At 47.2% G+C, this 18,972-nt stretch overlaps 1 protein-coding gene across 4 annotated transcripts in view; it reads left to right on the forward strand.

The window, feature by feature from the left end:
* The window catches only part of RAP1GDS1 (Rap1 GTPase-GDP dissociation stimulator 1), a 125,307-nt gene that overhangs the window by 49,599 nt on the left and 56,736 nt on the right, over window positions 1-18,972 (forward strand). For all 4 annotated transcript variants that reach the window (XM_085894765.1, XM_085894762.1, XM_085894766.1 and 1 more), the window contains one exon: window positions 7,428-7,541. In XM_085894765.1, the coding sequence (XP_085750891.1) occupies window positions 7,428-7,541 (114 nt within the window). The remainder of the gene's footprint in view (window positions 1-7,427; window positions 7,542-18,972) is intronic.

Consider the following 18,972-nt stretch of genomic DNA (forward strand, 5'->3'; position numbering starts at 1 on the left):
GGACACAAGATTTGGAAGCAACCATGGAATTGAGGCATTTAGCCTTCTAAAGAGTGGAGTCGGCTATGGTGCCATTTGAAGAGAAGGAAGGGATGGAAGGGGAGCATATACCAGAGACAGACTTAACAAGCTGCCACCAAGTTTTAGAGGATGGAGACAAGTTTGAAAGTTTATCCTTGAGGATGGATAGATGTTGTTTTCTAACTTTCCTGAGTGGACACACACTTGTTTGTGGCTTTGTAGAATGATGTACAGTTGCCTTTCGTCAGATTTGCCTTCCAGGAGGAGAATTTAAGTTGTTTCAGAGCAACTGCCTTACCACAGGATTCAGTGTACCATGGGTGGGAAGAAGGGTAGGATATTGAAAATGAGATTGGATGAATCTGTGCATAAGAGCGAGAGCAGGTTTCTGTGGAAGAATTCCCAGGGTGAGTTGATATCGGGTGGGAGACATAGGAAACCAGTCCTGAAGTGCAATGGCTGCTGGCAGTCCCTGCCAATTTGCCTGCATGAACTGCAAGACTCGCCGACACTGCGGCTGTTCTCTGAGAATGGCTCAAGAGATATTGACCTTCATAAGCACATGATGAGATGAACTAATTGGAGTAGAGGTAGCACGAGACATTAGTGTGAAAGTTGGTCATAACCAAACCCAGAAGGGAGGATTTGCCATTGACAGACATCCGGGTGGTAAAGTTTACAGCTTGCTTCAGTCCCATGAAGTCACAGAAGTCCTTTCCTTAAGTGACATGGCTCTTGAGAGAGGGACCAATGCCCAGCCAATTTGCAGGGTGACAATTGAAACTGCCACCTATGAGGAAGAGAGAGTTTGGATGAGTGGTTAAAAGTTGGTCCATGTCGTCTGAAATCGACATGTAAATGGAATCGTCATTGTTTGAAGGACGATATAACACAAGAACAAACAAGAGTTGGGAGTGGAAAGAAGTCACAGCCAAAGGAACTGGGGTTTGGAAGGTATTCGAGGAGTACACTGAGAGTGAGAAATGGAGTTCTTGATGTACAGTGCAACTCTGCCGCCAGGACAGGGTTCAGGTCGATCAAACCTGAGGAGACATTTCCAGGGAGAAACAATGAGGAGTCAGAGAAGTCCTGTGGGAGGAAGAATTCTGTTAAACAGATGTCTGGTTTATCGGCAGCAGCCTGGATTGAGAGCTCTATCAGGTTGGAATGGAGGCCTCAGATGTTTGAGGTTCATACAGTTCGGGACAATGGAGGAGGAGCTGCTGGTAGGATGCACGAATGTGGAAAGGAGCAAAGAGAGGGACCAGGGCAGGGGGATGTTTGGAGAGTGTGGAGCTGGGGTGAATCTGGGGGGATATGGGGTTTGGGTAGTGCATGGCTGGGATGAAGCTGGGGAGTGGGGGGGGGGGATGCAGGGCTGGGAGGAATTGATACTACGGCGAAGCAGGGACGGTGTCATCCATCCTCACATACCTGAGTCGTTAGCATGGGGCTATGTCCCAGCTGTTTGCTGCAGAATGAGTGGAGAGGAATACAACTGATGTTTACCTGGAGAGAGCTCTTGTCAGTGGGATGATAGACCAACAGCTGGGCAGTGAACATGTATCAGAGCGATAGCATTCAGAAGACACTTGCTTTAAAGTAGTGCCTTTAAAGAGAAAGAGTGAGGGTCCCACACCCCGATGAGATTGTGGGTGCGATTTGCTCGCCTAACAATAGCCAAATGACTAAGCATTAGTGGGATGTGAGAAGAGTTTTGTCCAATTTGTACTGATGTAGAAAATGGCATGAACATCATCCAGCATGGCAAACAATTTGAGAAAAGTTTTCGACTGAACAGAATAAATGGAGGAGTTGAGCGTAAATTCATAATGCCGTAAGCAGAACTGTGAGATGTTTATTATGCCTCTGAAGTTTGGTGAAGGTGGACAGTGGTTATGTTTTCACCCTGTCTGTTGAGTGGTCGCTAGACTACCATTATTCTCAGGTTTTCCGTCTGTCTGTATGTATGTAATGGACAGCTCTGGAGGACAGAGGAGTCAACCGATTTTGATGAAACTTGACTGATAGGTTTGTACCAGGATCTAGTTGTATGTTCTTGAGCACCGTTGCTATGGACACCACTGTTGCCCAGCAACGGGACTTTGAAATTTTTGAAAAAATCCGAAAAAATATTTTTATATATTTTTTTCGAAAATCAAAAATCGGCTTGTGCGCTTTTATGTGCACTATAATCAACCTCTTTGTCAAAAATTTTCAGCCTGATCCGTCAAAAACTGTATGACTAGTATGCAATTATATAGCGACCACCCATGTCGCCTACCAGCTTGTTGGGTCGCCGAAATAGGTGACCCTTATTGTCAATAATTCTGTCTGTTTGTTACTTATGAAATCTAAAGATTTCGTAAGTATATTGATGACTTCCGTCCTCTGTTTATGTGTGTGTTTGTGTGTTTGTTTGTAGGCACGATAGCTCGAGAACAGAAGAAGCTACCAATGTCAAATTACACCACGTGATTCAGGAGGGTGATGGCTAGTGCTGATTAGATTTTGGTCAAAATCGGTCAAAGGTCAAGGTCACTGTGAGGTCAAACATTCGATTTTTGATGATTTGGTACAGAATCTTATGGTTTGGTACAGAAATAGCCTGGTGTTGGCGCAGTGGTTAGGGCAGCGGCTTGGGATCCAAAAGGTCCTGAGTTCAAGCCCCGTTGGGCCACTGAATTAATACACCAGGGGGTTGACTCAGCCTGTCATCCTTCCGAGGTCGGCGAAATGAGTACCAGTATACTGGGCCGGTGTATAGCCTGGTTAAAATAGGTGTACCATATCCCTGTGTTGTAAGAGGCGACCAGGGTTGCATCAGGAAGGGCATCCGGCGTAAAACATGTGCCAAATCACTATGCGGATCATACGGATGATCCGCTGTGGCGACCCCTAACGGGAGCAGCCGAAAGAAGAAGAAGAAGGTACAGAATTATCGTAGAAAATTCTGGTTTGCGTCGCTACCTTCTCTAGAGACAGCTTTTATTAGACAAGGTCAGAGGTCAAGTTGCCGATTTCTTAAGTACCAGTCTATGACTGCTTGTTTGGATGTTTGTTTGGATGTTTGTTCGTTTGTCATCAGCATAATTGGTAGTAAACGTGGGCCGATTATGACCAAACTTGGGTGGTAGGTACATCTTATGACCTAGTGCTTTGGAAATTGTTATGGTTGCTAGGGACGCTTTGGTTCCCAAGCAACAGCCGAAAAACCTTCAAAATCTGTACTGTTCACGCAAAATCAATTCCGAAAGCCATTATCCCACGTAGGCTTATGAAATTTGGCATGCATCATCTACAGGTGATGCTCTCCCAAATATATTCCGGTTTTTACCGGAAATTTCCGGTTATATATGGAATAGTTTACCCGCAGCGCCCCCTACAAATGGGGTATGCCCGAAAATTGGCGAAAATTGAAGGCCCCCTTGCGACCAGGTGAGTGCATCTATCTGAATGAAACTTTGCAGGTTCATAGCACGCAATGAGTACTACAACTTTGCCTCAGGATATATTGACCGATATTGCTTAGGTCAGGGGTCAAAGGGCAAAAATCGATAATATGCGAGAGCTGGAGGTGCCTTCGCGCCAAATGCTACTCCTAGGGTTATGGTCAGATGGTCATGAAAATTCACTCTAATCATCTGGAATGCATTGTGCACAAACAATCGAGCCGGATTTTCGATTTATATCTTTGTTCACTCACAGCACCCCCTCGAACTTTGGGGATTTCCGATATCAAACCGCATTTTCGGTACTTTTCATTCAAATTGATACCGAGTAGTTATCAGTAGATGGAACTCGATGAGATTTGCTATGCATAATCTTAAGGTAATTCTCTATCCGCTATATGACATCCATTTTTTTTCTATATCTTATAGTTTCGAAATGGTAACCCTCTCAACTTGGGTGTCCGAGGACCATTGAGCATTCCCACTGAAAATTCAAAGTACACTAGCTCCAAGATGGTTGAACCGAATCGAATGAATCTTAACATGCTTATAGACCATAATGAGTACTACAACTTTGCTCATTGGCATAATGACCTATCTTGAGTAGGTCAGGGGTCAAAGGTCAATAAGTACATTTTTCGGGCGAAATTACCATTCAAGGCACCCTTGCTCCTACATGGATTAACCAATACGAATGAAAGTTCATAGGTACATAGTACTCAATGAGTACTACAACTTTGCTTCAGGACATATTGACCTATCTCGGCCTCGGTCAGGGGTCAAAGGTCAATGAGTGCATTGTTCGGGCAAAATGACCGTCCAAATCCCCCTTGCTCATATACGGGTTAACCGATTCGATTGCAATTTCGTAAGTACTTAGTACTAGATTAACTAAGATCAGGGGTCATCGGATGCGCGGCGACCCATGGCCGCCTTCTGGCTTGTCTGTCTGTTTGTTTGTTTGTTCATTTATTTATTTATTTATTAACCTCCGCCATCTTCAAAGATGGATGGAGGTTACTGTTTTCACCCCTTTCTGTTTGTTTGTTTGTTTGTTTGTTTGTTTGTGAACAGTATTACGGAAAAAACTCCTCGACGGATTTCGACGAAACTTGGTGGGGGGGGGGGTTAGGTATGGTCCAAGGATCATGCCATTAAATTTTGGATTTGGTTCCCCCCCCCCAAAAAAAAATTGTTTGAGAAAAAAATTTTTTTTTTTGCATTTCTACATGTTTTAAGTGATTTTTCAACCCCCCCAAAAAAATTGTTACCTCCCCCCCCCAAAATAGAAAAATTGTTTTTTTTGCATTTCTACATGTTTTAAGTGATTTCCAACCCCCCCAAAAAAAATTGTTAGAGAAAATTTTTTTTTTTTTGCATTTCTACATATTTTAAGTGATTTCCAACCCCCCCCAAAAAAAATTGTTTGAGAAAATTTTTTTTTTTTTTGCATTTTTACGTTTTAAGTCATTTCCAACCACCCCCCAAAAAAATTGTTTGAGAAAATATATATTTTTTTTTTTGCATTTTTACATGCTTTAAGTGATTTCCAACCCCCTGCTCCAAAAAAATTGTTTCCCCCCAAAAAGAATTTTTTTTTTGCATTTCTGCATGTTTTAAGTGATTTCCAACCCCACCCCCCCAAAAAAATTGTTAGAGATAAAAAAAAATTTGCAACTTTTTTTTCAACAAAATTTCGATTTTTTTTTGCATTTTTACATGTTTTAAGTGATTTCAAACCCCCCCCCCCCAAAAGAGATTTTTGCATTGGAGAAAAGAACTATAACTCTGTCAGCACTGTTGACATCATATTTAATGAATAAGATATAAGGTTCACTTGAGTGACCCAGCAGTATTGGTGGCGGAGGTTTTGCACTCTCCCGAGTGCTCCCCTCAAGTTAACCTCCGCCATCTTCGAAGATGGGTGGAGGTTACTGTTTTCATCCCTTTCTGTTTGTATGTTTGTTTGTTTGTGAACAGTATTACGGAAAAACTCCTCGACGGATTTCGACGAAACTTGGTGGGGGTTAGGTATGGTCCAAGGATCATGCCATTAAATTTTGGACTTGGGCCCCCCCCCCCAAAAGTTGTTAGAGAATTTTTTTTTTTTGCATTTCTACATGTTTTAAGTGATTTCCAACCCCCCCCACCCCCAAAAAAAGGAATTTTTTTTTTGCATTTCTACATGTTTCAAGTGATTTCCAACCCCCCAAAAATAATTGTTACCCCCCCAAAAAAAAATTGTTAGAGAAAATAAAATATTTTTTTGCATTTCTACGTATTTTAAGTGATTTCTAACCCCCCCCAAAAAAATAGTTTGAGAAAATTTTTTTTTTGCATTTTTACATGTTTTAAGTGATTTCCAACCCCCCCCCAAAAAAATTGTTACCCCCCCAAAAAAAAAATTGTTCGAGAATTTTGTTTTTTACATTTCTACATGTTTAAAGTGATTTCCAACCCCCTCCCCCAAAAAATTGTTACCCCCCAAATTTTTTTTGCATTTCTACATGTTTCAAGTGATTTCCAACCCCCCCCAAAAAAAATTGTGAGAAAATATTTTTTTTTTTTTTGCATTTCTACATATTTTAAGTGATTTCTAACCCCCCCAAATTGTTTGAGAAAAATTTTTTTTTTGCATTTTTACATGTTTTAAGTGATTTCCAACCCCCCCAAAAAAATTGTTCCCCCCCCAAAAAAAAATAGAGAATTTTTTTTTGCATTTCTACATGTTTTAAGTGATTTTCAACCCCCCCCAAAAAAAATTGTTAGAGAAAAAAAATTTTTGCAACTTTTTTTTCAACAAAATTTCGATTTTTTTTTTTTTTTTTTTTGCATTTTTACATGTTTTAAGTGATTTCCAATTCCCCCACCCCAAAAAAAAATGTTGGAGAAAAGAACTATAACTGTCAGCACTGTTGACATCATATTTAATGAATAAGATATAAGGTTCACTTGAGTGACCCAACAGTATTGGCGGCGGAGGTTTTGCACTCTCCCGAGTGCTCCCCCTCTAGTTTATTTATGCATTTGGACCCTGCAGGAAGCAGTGCAACCAAACTTTGCATGGCCTGTGAACTGTATCTGTCTGTGAACAGGATATCTCAATAAGTTGTGGACAGATTTGGAAGAAATTTGGGGGACAGGTTGAGTGCACAAGGATGAAATGATTAGATTTTGGTGAAGATCCGAATTCGGATCCGAGAATTTTTAACGTGATTCATCATTGAGCTGAGATCATTGAGCTTTGAGTATCATTGAGGTTTAACAGCGAAGAACTACATACGGTATGGCACGATATCTCAAAAAGTTATGGACAGATTCAGACAAAACTTGGTGGACAGGTTGTGAGTGTGTTGACAAAGACCAATTTATTCGATTTTGGTGAAGATTCGAATCCGGATCTAGATACGACATTAAAAAAAAAATTCTAACCATAACGTCCCTGAGCAGACGCTCTAACCATAACGTCACTGAGCGGACGCTCTAACCATAACGTCACTGAGCGGACGCTCCTAACCATTTTGTCACTGTACTGAGTCTGTTTTGATCATATACCCGTATTATGATTTCCTGTGAGTCTTGGACAATAGGAAAGAAAAATGAAAAAGCATTGAAGGAAAATACTGTACTCGTTATTGTTTTTACCTTTTCACTGTTTTATTTTAAATTATTGTTGTGCATTTTATATATGTATGAAATGCTTAACCACATGCAGTACTCTTGTTGCTAATAACAACCAATATTTTTGTGGAATTAACTGAGAATAATCGATAATTTGTTGTTTAATTCAATATGGATTTGTATTGGCAGCATTTGATTCCTGGCCTTTAAGTGACAGATCGGGATAAATAGCACCAAATGGTATTCCACAGTTATAGGTGTGACTTGCTTGAATACTGGTAAGTTTCATTGCATTGTCATAATCAACGATTTCTACCCTCTTTCCACATTCAGATTGGACCGAGAAGGAAGAGCTCAATGCACTGTCCTCGCTCACTCCATTCCTCTCACCCTCGCACCCTCTCGCTGACAAAGCAGCTCAGGTGGTTGCTGAGGTTGCAAAGAAAGGTAAGTTTTTTTTTTTTGTTTTTTTTTTTACTGCTGTCATTGCTTCACAAATTCTCTATGGGGAATAGTCAGTCAACCAAAAATGTGACACAAGGATGATATAGTAAAACTCATCAGGATAGAAGCCACTTTTATGGGCTGGCAGGAGAGTGCAGAGGCCGTGTACTCATCTTTGAGCTGTTTAGTGTGATGCTTTCCAGGCATGGCATTGCATCACTGTTCTTTGGGGCTGACAGGATGGCCTAGAGGTACGCACACTCACCTCTAAGTTGTCTAGCATGGGTTTGAATTCCGATACAGCTATAAACTGTCATCCCGGTGTTTCACAGGCAGGGTGATTCATCAATGTGTATACCGTCCCTCGGATGGACGTTAAATGAGCATCCCGTCTGTCGTCTGCTGGCATTTGTTAGTGGATGTTAAAGATGTCACGGTGTCTTTCGCGAAGAGTAGGTGAGCTATTGCCGGCACCATGACCAAATTCCAAATTCTTGCCCGAATCAGCAGAGGGAATTGCATCAGTTGCACCCTCAGTCAATGATGCTACCCCATAGCCTTGTGCTGCATACAAACGAAGAAGATCACTGTCCTTTGGATAGACCTCAAACCGGTTGGCTTGTCAGAAACGATACCTTGGTGTCTTTTGTAATAGTATTCCATTGGCCAAGTTTCAAATTTGTTTCTTAACATGTACCCTGCTACTTTGGCCTGATCACTGGAGACGTCTGTTCTGATCTGGAGTCAGTAATGGAGTCGTGTGACCCAGACAGCACAATGACACGTGGGATGTGAGAACCGAGTTGGAACCCTGTTCCGTAGAAAGAAGGGCCTGTGCTAATGCAAGAGCCAATACTTCCCCAGCGGTCTAAAAATACAGAAACAAGAGCATTTTAATTTTGAACCTGTTTCTGAAAGCCACTTGGTTTAATGCTTGATTCTTCTTGATGTGTAAGTTCATTGACTTTGGTCTGTTTCACCAAAAGTGAACCATTTAAAAATTCCAAGAAAAATATCAATATCTTTTCATCGGGAATATAAATTGATGTCTTTAACAGCTACAATTATATCCACCTTGTGGAGTTGGCTGTGGAAAGTTTTTGTGGCCAAGTCTTTCACGAACTGGTTGGCCCAGCTTGACATTCAACTAAGTAGGTCAGAGCAGGAATTTGGAACTTTACCAGGGTGCCGGCAATAGTTCGCCTACTATTCATGAAGGACACCATCGGATTTTTAACGTCCACCAACGAATGCTACTAGACAAGACGCCCAATTGAATGTCTATGAGAGGGACAACACACATTGATTGTGGCCTCACCTGGAATGCAAAACACCAGAGTGACAGTTCATAGACAGGCCGAAATTTGAACCCAAGCGAGACAACTGAGGTGAGTGAGTATACTTCTATGCTACTCTGCCACTCTGCCATTCTCTCGGAACCACTACGAAGGGTGAATATATATTTTGAGGAATTATCTTATTTCTTTGACCAGGCTGGATTATTGTGATCTGTAGTCAAAGGATGCACCACTGATGGTGCGCCAGCAATGCTGGGCCTCAGATCTGGCTTCCAAGCTCGAGTCAAAGAAGTTCCCCTGATTCACGCGTGTTGCACTGTGTGATACATTGGCAAGCGCTTGCGTCGAAGAATCTGCCAAAATAATTAAATGGTCTTCCGTCCACTGTGATGAGGATGGTAAACCATATCAAATCGCATGCTTTGAACATCAGACTTTTTCGCAAACTCTACGAGAATTTTGTGTTTTTTTTTTGTTTTTTTTCACGAATCGCTCATATTTTACACTGAAGTTTGCTGGTTGGCTTGTGGGAATGTTGAGATGTGTTCGATCTTCGGGTGGAAATGAGGGAAACTTTCAGTCATGTTGGGATGAAGAAGAAGAAGAAGAAGAAGAAGAAGAAGAAGAAGAAGAAGAGAACAGATTTTGTTCCCAAAATTGATGATCCAGAGTGGGAATTAAATCCTGCATATCTCGTTGATTATATGCTTTCATCTTTGGGCTCTCAACCAGTCTCTGGAAGGAAGTGATGTCACAGTCCTTGGGTTTATTGACAAGCTGAATGCTTTTCAAAGGTAACTCGCACTCTGGAAAACGAAGATTGGACATGGGGATTTTGAAATGTTCGAAAGTCTGATTTACATCATCAGTGAACGTGGAGGTTGCGAGGGATTGCCAGAGTTCTTGAAAATCCTCATTCAAAGCTATCTCACTGCATTGAATGAAGAGTTTGCGAAGTCCTTCCCTGGTTATCCTGAATTGAATGCGAAGCTAATTTGGAACCCATTTTGATTTTATATTGTGATTTGGGGGGGGGGGCACCTGGTCCTGTTCATGGCTCTCTCATTGATCTTCAGAATTATTATACAGCCTGGGATATCTTTGAAGAGAAAAATCTGTCAGACTTCTGATGTGATATGCTGATTCCATATCCTGTGGTTGCAAGATTGGCTTTTTGTGCCTTGATGGTGTTTCTGCCAACGTGTCGTGTGAGACCGGATTCTCATCCCTCTTTGTGATGAAACCTAAACTTCTAGCAAGACTGCAACCTGAAGATGATCTTCGATGTGCTCGACTGAAAACTAGTCCTCGTATTAATAATCTGTATAATAATAAACAGGCCCCAGTGTTCATGTGAACATGAAAATTAACGATATGGCAAAAGACACATTTCTGGAATATCAATGGATATCTGACGAGGAATCTCCTTTTGTTTTGCTTACTGCGAAGTTGTATTTGAGAATAGAATTATGCTCGTAATGAAGATATTATTTCATCATGGTCTGAGATTCTGTTTTTATAAATCTTATTTCACTTCTCGATCTTGATTGGTACACGGTCAGTACCACTGAGCAAAAACGACACACATACATTAATGAAGTTTGAAAACCCCTGTGTGCCTTGCTCGAATGTTATCTGTAATATTCAAAAAGGCACAGGTCATCAATTTTTGTTTTTTAATAGACATTTATATGTATGATTTGAGTCGAGGTTCACATCTTGCCACAGTCGTAAGCGTTGGTTTATATATTTCTCTTTGTGGTAGAGTTGTTTTTATGGTTGATATTTAACTCATCATTTAGCAAGTTTAACCTCTGGAAATGTCTTGAGTTAAACTGCAAAGCAGGTGGATGAAGCAGGTACATTTGAATTGGCATTGAATTATAATTACGTTTAACTGAATTTCACCGTGCTTCTTGATGTCAGTGTCACTCGAGGCAGGCAGCCATGAAAGGTGATATATATATATATATATATATATATATATATATATATATATATATATATATATATATATATATATATATATATATATATATATATATTGTTGTGGTTACCAAATTCGCAAACCACCATTCAGGTCCCTTAGGTGAGATATCTCGGTAAGTATATGTGTAGTTAGGCCCAAACCCATTGTCTAGTGGGAATACATGACATTTATGCGTGCTGCGACTCTTCAGGATAGCCGTTTTTCTTTTACTATCTTTATTTTGGACCAACCGCCATTGTTACCACCACCAACCACAACATCAACCACCCACCGCGGCGCCGCTTCACGTCACACCTCGCAACCGTCGCATCGCCACCGTTCTTGCGCCGCTTGTGGGTACCGGTGTTGGACTCGTGCAGGGCGCGCGCCGAACAGCGTGTACAAAACCACGGATTTTCCACTTCAAAAACGGATCAAAAACGACACGCCCACTTTTGTTCCGTCCAATCGGTGAGCGAGGGGCGATTTGGCCCCGCCTCCAGGGCGTTGGAGGGCGATCGCTATATGCAAATTTATGGATCAAAAAGCATTCACGCCCACTTTTTCTCGGGCCAATGGGGAGCGAGGTGAAAGGTCGAAGGCAGGGGGTCAAAGATGAGAGAGCGAAGCCACGGGGCTTATATAAGCGACCGCGTTCGTCAAGAATAGGGAGTTAAGACTTCGCAGTCGGTGGAGTTGGGAAGAAGAAGCAAGAAGGAGTTGGGCGTCGTCGTGTGCGTTGGAGTCGGAGCGAAGGGGACGGAGCTGTGGAGAGGCGGCGAGGGCAGACGAGGGGGTGCTCGCGTCGTGCCGGGAGCTGCACACCAGGGAGGCCGACGGCGCGACCTGGTCGAGGTGGAGACGCTCGTCGCGGGACTCGAGGCAGAGTAGAAATCCTCCCTTCCCCGAGCATCAGCAACCCCCTCCTGTTTCCCCCCGCGCTGAGATAGTGCGACCAAGGGGGCCCCTTTCCCACCCCCTACCAGACACTGTCCGCGAGGCCCGCGGAGTTGAGGCACCATCGCCGCTCCGCGTCTCATCACCAGACGGGTAGGCCCGACCCGGTCTCGGCCTCAGGCCCGCCTCATCTTTGAGGGTGTTCTTTTCCTTGGTTTTGGGTATGTGTTGTCGGCGCCGTCTGTGAAGTAAAATTGTATAAGTGTTGCCGTGTGCTCGCGTAATCGGTATTAGATCTGCATTGTCGCATTTGCTTTTTGTGTAAAATTGCATTGTGTTTCTTTTCCTTTTCTATGTGCTTTTGGTGGAATTGTATATGTGCGCTTTCCGTTCATCGCGAATAAATGTGCTTTGTGTTGAACTGTTTCCCGCTTCGCTTCGTCATTTCTTTCATTGAATCCTCATCTTGCTTCACGTAAAGGGTTGGTAGTGGGCTGAATACGCCCGATAATTAATCGAACCGTCGAGGCCGACGATAACACCGCTCGGTTATCCCGATAGTACGGAACGGGTCGCTTAAGTGGCCCGTGTCCGAAGTCGACCTGCGGCGAGGTGCGATCGCCCGGTCTACACTCCGTTTGGGTACTTAGGTAGGTCGAATTTGGCGAGCAACCCTATCCCACGCGGGGGCTGATTGGCTCGATCGCGGTGAGACCGAAAGGTCCACCCGTGACTGGTTCCCGGCGTTAGTCCGAGAGGGTCACGACTGGATTGTCCGTCCGGTGGGCGACGTGCCGCGATTCGAGTTACGTGGCCGTCAGCACGCCGGCGGGCGCGAATCCGCAACACTGGTGTCAGGTTGTGCGATACAAATCCATCGCCCTCCTCGCGGCACTGGTATCGGAGAACAGGAAAACGGGCTATCCTGTCTCCAATTAAATTCACGGGAATCGGTCCAGGGGTGAGAGAAGCGACCCCCGATTCCCTCCAAATTACGAGCGAAATTAACCCTTTAAGAGAAGCAAGATGGCGTCTCAAGGCGAGCGGGAGCCGGGGGTATTAGAAATGGATGTCGAATGTGTAGAATCCATGGCCCAGGATGGAATGCCCGTGCAGGAACATGAACTCGTCCAACTGAACCCAGAGCCCGAAATGGGTGCGGCAGCGGCCGCGGTGTATGACACCTCCCCTCCCCCTGTCCACCAAAACCCTTCCCCAACCCCTGCCGAAACTGCTCACTCGAGCGCACCCGACATGGCCCAGCTATGCGCCATGCTGGCGGCAATGAACGAAAAGTTGGATGCGAATACACAGCAAATGAGGGAAGAAACGAAAAAGCTGTGGGGTGAGACGCAGAACATGGGCCGATGCCTGCAGGCGGGCATGAAGGCCGTGACCAGGGAGATAGGAATGGCGACTCCACGTGTGGAAGCAAACGAGCTGGAAGGGGGTGCAACGGCTGACAGGCCCGCGGTGGAGGCGGGTAAAAAAATAATTCGGGGGGCGTGTTGGGCGAGGGTCGTGACAGAGGAATCGACGGTGACCAAAAGGGAAAAATTAAATGGGGAGACCAAAACGTGTAAGACGAGACACGAGGTGACGACGACAGAAACTTATAAATGTATAGAGACACGGGAGATAGAGGGTGAATTGGACGGGTAAGTGACGCACACACACACACGGAGGTAGTGGAGGATAATGGGGGTGAGCTCGCGGAGCGTGTGGGGACCCAGTGCGAGCACCTGGATGGCCTCCTCCAGGAACGAGGGGAGGGAGTATGCCCCCTTGAGGCGGATCACGACCAGGTGGGTTCGGTCGTGCTTTACGAGGTTGAGGGGACGGGTGCTGTGGACAGGTGCACGGAGAGCTTGGGGGGTATAGAGGCCCCGGAGACCCTTGTGGGGACACGAATCCCCAGTGTGGTTGTCCCTGTGTGTGTTGTGCAAGGTGTGAGTGCGTCCCCGTGTGTGGAAGCGACCCCGTGTGTGAGTGGTGTGGTGGCGATGGTGCCGGAGTACGTGCTTCCCAGCACGCCGTGTGTGGGTGAGGCACCGTGTGTGAGAGAGGCCGTGTGTGTGGATGAAACGGCCAGTATGAGTGACGCACCGCGGGTGAGTGCCCCCGCGTGTGTGAGTGAGGCACGGAGTGTGGATGAGGAACCGCGGGTGAGTGCCCCCGCGTGTGTAAGTAGTATGGTTTGTGTGAGTAGTGAGGCACGCGTGAGTGAACGGCCGAGTGCAAGGGAGACAGTGTGTGTGAGAGAGCGGTATGTGAGGGAGATGTCGGTTGGCATGCGGGAGCACGCAGCCGCGTCTCCCGGTGTGAATGTGATGGAGTGGAGTGTGTGCGTCGTAACACGCAGGTGTGCGTGGGTCGAATGGCGACGACGACGACAGAGGAAAGAAAGCCGAGTAGCGGCTGTAGTTGTTTCGGGGACCGTGCCGGGTTCACCCAGCAGTGAGCACGCGGTTCGTGCTGTGCAACGCACGAGACCGCCACGTGCTCGCTTGCGAGAGTGAAGTCCCGGTCCGGAAACGCCAGCGGTGGATTTGCCGATCCCGCGGACGGGCAAAGTTTAGGCAGGTAAATGGATTTGGACCGGACGGGTTCTCCACGCGATCGTGTGTGTTCAGCTCCAACGGGCAAAGCACATGTGTTCGCGTGGGGAACCCCTCGAGACGTGGGGCTTGTGTTTTTTTTTTTATGCGCACGGTGACGCCATGGCTGCACGTGGGGTTGGAATCCGGCAGGAGGGGTATCTCTGCCGGATGGTACCGTCCAAGGAGGGACGAGGAACACGTGCAGCTGCATGACGTCACGGGCAGGTGCAAAGTGCGCGAGTTGCCGCGCTGGTGATGCGCATGAAAAAAAAAAAAAAAAAAAAAAGCAAGCCTCACTTTCGGGTGCACAGGATTCCTGGGCAAGGGGTGGAAGACTCCCTTGACTGGGGCGCAGGATGGAAACTAGTTCGGGGGAAGGGTTAGCTTAGTTAGACCGACTTCATGGGGCAGGGGTAAGTCCTCATGGAGTCCGTGGAATGGATTAGTTAGAGGGATTGTTGCCAGATTTAGGTGGGGAAATTGATTAAAGAGATTAGGAGACAGTGACAGACTTGTGAATGTGTAGAGGGGACGTAGTTTAGCTACGTAGTGTTAAAAGGAACGTGCTATAGTTTAAGGGACGACGTGGGAGCACGAGTTAGTTAGGGGATGTAGTTAGAAGGATGGCAGAGTTCAGCGGTGTGTGTGTTGAAGAGTTGGTGAGTTGTGAGGCATGTGCTTGGTGAGTGAGTGAGGCCAGCGGGTCTGTGTGTATGGAGCGAATGGGGAATGCATGGTGCAATGAGTGATTGGGGGGAGGAGTGACTCCCGCCCAAGGGACCCCGGGGTCAGTGTAGAGTTAGTTAGGGGGTCAGTCAAATTTACAAAATGGAGGTCGTTTTGTTGTTGGTGGGAGTGTAGGCTCGAAACCCGTTTGGAGGGGTGCAGGAGCCCTGTTGACGGGCTGGGAGCGTGGCTGCGAAAGGTGAGTATCGCTGAGTGGGTACCCCGGGCACCAGGCTAGTCGGCCGTGGTAGGCCAAGGGCCCATGGGGGGCCGGGATAGCTTAGTGGGCACGGGTGCGCCTGCTTGGTGCGGGGGCCCGGGGCGCCATTTGCCGCGTGGGCAGTGTTGTGGGCATGGGTGACCCTCGGAAAGGGGCCCGGGAAGCCAACCTGCCACGTGTGCGTTTCAGGGGAGGTGCCATGGGGGGCACTCCCCGGTGTTAGGGAGCTGGTAGGCTCGGAGGCAGTGTGGTGCCCGGGGGTGCCATAGCGGGAGATTCGGCAGAGGGTCGTGCCTGCCAAAGGGAGCCACGTGTCCCAGCCAGGAGACCGTGTGAGGGCACGGAGAGAAAATTGGGGGGGCGAGGCCCGAAATTGTGAGGACACCAACACAGGCGACAGGAATCTGGGTTGTTAGAACCAATAGTTTAAGCGAGAGGCGCTTGTTGAAAGCCCCGGGGTAGTTTAACAGTTAAATGGATAGGGTAGAATAGGAGATGTACCCCTCCGCACCATCCATCCCCTCGCTCTCGTTGTGGGCCGCTGGACCCACTTTGGTTATAGATCGCTGAACTCTGGGGAGGCCATTCTGAGGCTTCGTTGGGCCTCGACACAGGACGTTAGCTCTCCCTTATTCCCCTCCGGGAAGGGAACGTAGGGGTTGGGAGTAGGCTAGGTGACAGGATAGGTTAGCCGAACAAGGACGATAAAGGGGGTTAGGGGACGATTTATAGTGGGGAAGTAAAAATAAAAAAAATAAAAAAAATAAGTTGGGGCTTAATTGGTTTTTCACAAATTAAGGGAGTGGGTATGTACAGTGACAGGCAAAGGCGATAGGTTGGGAGGGAGACAGGTAGGTAGGTCCGAGCCCGCCTTCCAAGTGGCCAGCACCACCGCACTCCTTCCACCAACCTCCACTGAACGGCAAAGGCTGGCCAGCTTCATCTGTTGGCTGCGTTGCTGCAAGGCAAAGGCCGGCCCACTTTGTCTGCAGCTGCTGTGCTGCAAGGCCTGTGCCGGCCCACTTCATCTGCCGGCTGGCTGTTTTGCTGCAAGGCCTGGGCCATCAGCTGGCCGTATTTTGCTTCAAGGCCTGTGCTGGCCACTTCATCTGCTGGCTGTTTTTCTTCAAGGCCTGTGCCGGCCAGTTCATCTGCTGGCTGTGTTTGCCTGCAGCGGCCTTCTTCTGCGGGCTGTGTTTGCCTGCTGCCTTTGCCATGCCATGCCCACTGCCCACGTTCACCAGCCCCGTTCAATTTTGCTTTGCCACCCCCCTGTTCATTTCCATGTGCGCCAGGATCCGCAAGGCAACAGTTTGCAAGCTGCGAGAACTGCCCCGTTGGCAGCTACAACACGGGCCTGCAGTGGCGGCCCGTGCACCATGTTTGCGTCCATCCAGTCATCCATCCATTCGTTGTGTTCATTGCGTGTGCCACTTGAGCTGGCACGGAGACTACGTTGTGCAGCCCATGCACCGTTGTGGTTCACTGCGTTCAGTTCAAAAGGGAAGGCCTTGGACTGCGTGTGAGCAGCCAGCCACGTTCCCTGTCACCTGCATCGTTTTGAGCCAGAGACTGCATGCGAGCAGCCTGGCTCCCTGCTAACTGTTTTCTTTTGCAGAGTTCAGTGATCCTGGGCCATGGTTTAGTGTAAAATTTGTAAGTTAAGGTTAAGATGTACTGTAAATATGAGTGCGCCCCCGGCATGTCTGTCCTAGCGCCGGCAATTTTATTTAAGTCGTCCGTGTGAGTGAGTTTGTTTAGGTAGTTACGCAGCCCTCAGGTTATTTATTTTGGGGACACGAATACCATGAATGTCGCACTCAGGGATCCGTAGGTAAAATGTACTAGGGGAAAACTACACATGATGGCACACGAGAATTTGACGACTCGGGACAAGTCTGTAAAAAGGGGAGGGGGTAGTGTTGTGGTTACCAAATTCGCAAACCACCATTCAGGTCCCTTAGGTGAGATATCTCGGTAAGTATATGTGTAGTTAGGCCCAAACCCGTTGTCTAGTGGGAATACATGTCATTTATGCGTGCTGCGACTCTTCAGGATAGCCGTTTTTCTTTTACTATCTTTATTTTGGACCAACCGCCATTGTTACCACCACCAACCACAACATCAACCACCCACCGCGGCGCCGCTTCACGTCACACCTCGCAACCGTCGCATCGCCACCGTTCTTGCGCCGCTTGTGGGTACCGGTGTTGGACTCGTGCAGGGCGCGCGCCGAACAGCGTGTACAAAACCACGGATTTTCCACTTCAAAAACGGATCAAAAACGACACGCCCACTTTTGTTCCGTCCAATCGGTGAGCGAGGGGCGATTTGGCCCCGCCTTCAGGGCGTTGGAGGGCGATCGCTATATGCAAATTTATGGATCAAAAAGCATTCACGCCCACTTTTTCTCGGGCCAATGGGGAGCGAGGTGAAAGGTCGAAGGCAGGGGGTCAAAGATGAGAGAGCGAAGCCACGGGGCTTATATAAGCGACCGCGTTCGTCAAGAATAGGGAGTTAAGACTTCGCAGTCGGTGGAGTTGGGAAGAAGAAGCAAGGAGTTGGTCGTCGTCGTGTGCGTTGGAGTCGGAGCGAAGGGGACGGAGCTGTGGAGAGGCGGCGAGGGCAGACGAGGGGGTGCTCGCGTCGTGCCGGGAGCTGCACACCAGGGAGGCCGACGGCGCGACCTGGTCGAGGTGGAGACGCTCGTCGCGGGACTCGAGGCAGAGTAGAAATCCTCCCTTCCCCGAGCATCAGCAACCCCCTCCTGTTTCCCCCCGCGCTGAGATAGTGCGACCAAGGGGGCCCCTTTCCCACCCCCTACCAGACACTGTCCGCGAGGCCCGCGGAGTTGAGGCACCATCGCCGCTCCGCGTCTCATCACCAGACGGGTAGGCCCGACCCGGTCTCGGCCTCAGGCCCGCCTCATCTTTGAGGGTGTTCTTTTCCTTGATTTTGGGTATGTGTTGTCGGCGCCGTCTGTGAAGTAAAATTGTATAAGTGTTGCCGTGTGCTCGCGTAATCGGTATTAGATCTGCATTGTCGCATTTGCTTTTTGTGTAAAATTGCATTGTGTTTCTTTTCCTTTTCTATGTGCTTTTGGTGGAATTGTATATGTGCGCTTTCCGTTCATCGCGAATAAATGTGCTTTGTGTTGAACTGTTTCCCGCTTCGCTTCGTCATTTCTTTCATTGAATCCTCATCTTGCTTCACGTAAAGGGTTGGTAGTGGGCTGAATACGCCCGATAATTAATCGAACCGTCGAGGCTGACGATAACACCGCTCGGTTATCCCGATAGTACGGAACGGGTCGCTTAAGTGGCCCGTGTCCGAAGTCGACCTGCGGCGAGGTGCGATCGCCCGGTCTACCCTCCGTGTGGGTACTTAGGTAGGTCGAATTTGGCGAGCAACCCTATCCCACGCGGGGGCTGATTGGCTCGATCGCGGTGAGACCGAAAGGTCCACCCGTGACTGGTTCCCGGCGTTAGTCCGAGAGGGTCACGACTGGATTGTCCGTCCGGTGGGCGACGTGCCGCGATTCGAGTTACGTGGCCGTCAGCACGCCGGCGGGCGCGAATCCGTAACAATATATATATATATATATATATATATATATATATATATATATATATATATATATATATATATATATATATATATATATATGTATTGTTACGTTTGAGGGGGGGTATGCATTCAAAGGGTAATTAGGATGTTTAATTAG

Source organism: Eptatretus burgeri, chromosome 9, assembly GCF_056783735.1.
Source record: "Eptatretus burgeri isolate ZD-2024b chromosome 9, Ebu_testis_v1, whole genome shotgun sequence".
NCBI lineage: Eukaryota > Metazoa > Chordata > Myxini > Myxiniformes > Myxinidae > Eptatretus > Eptatretus burgeri.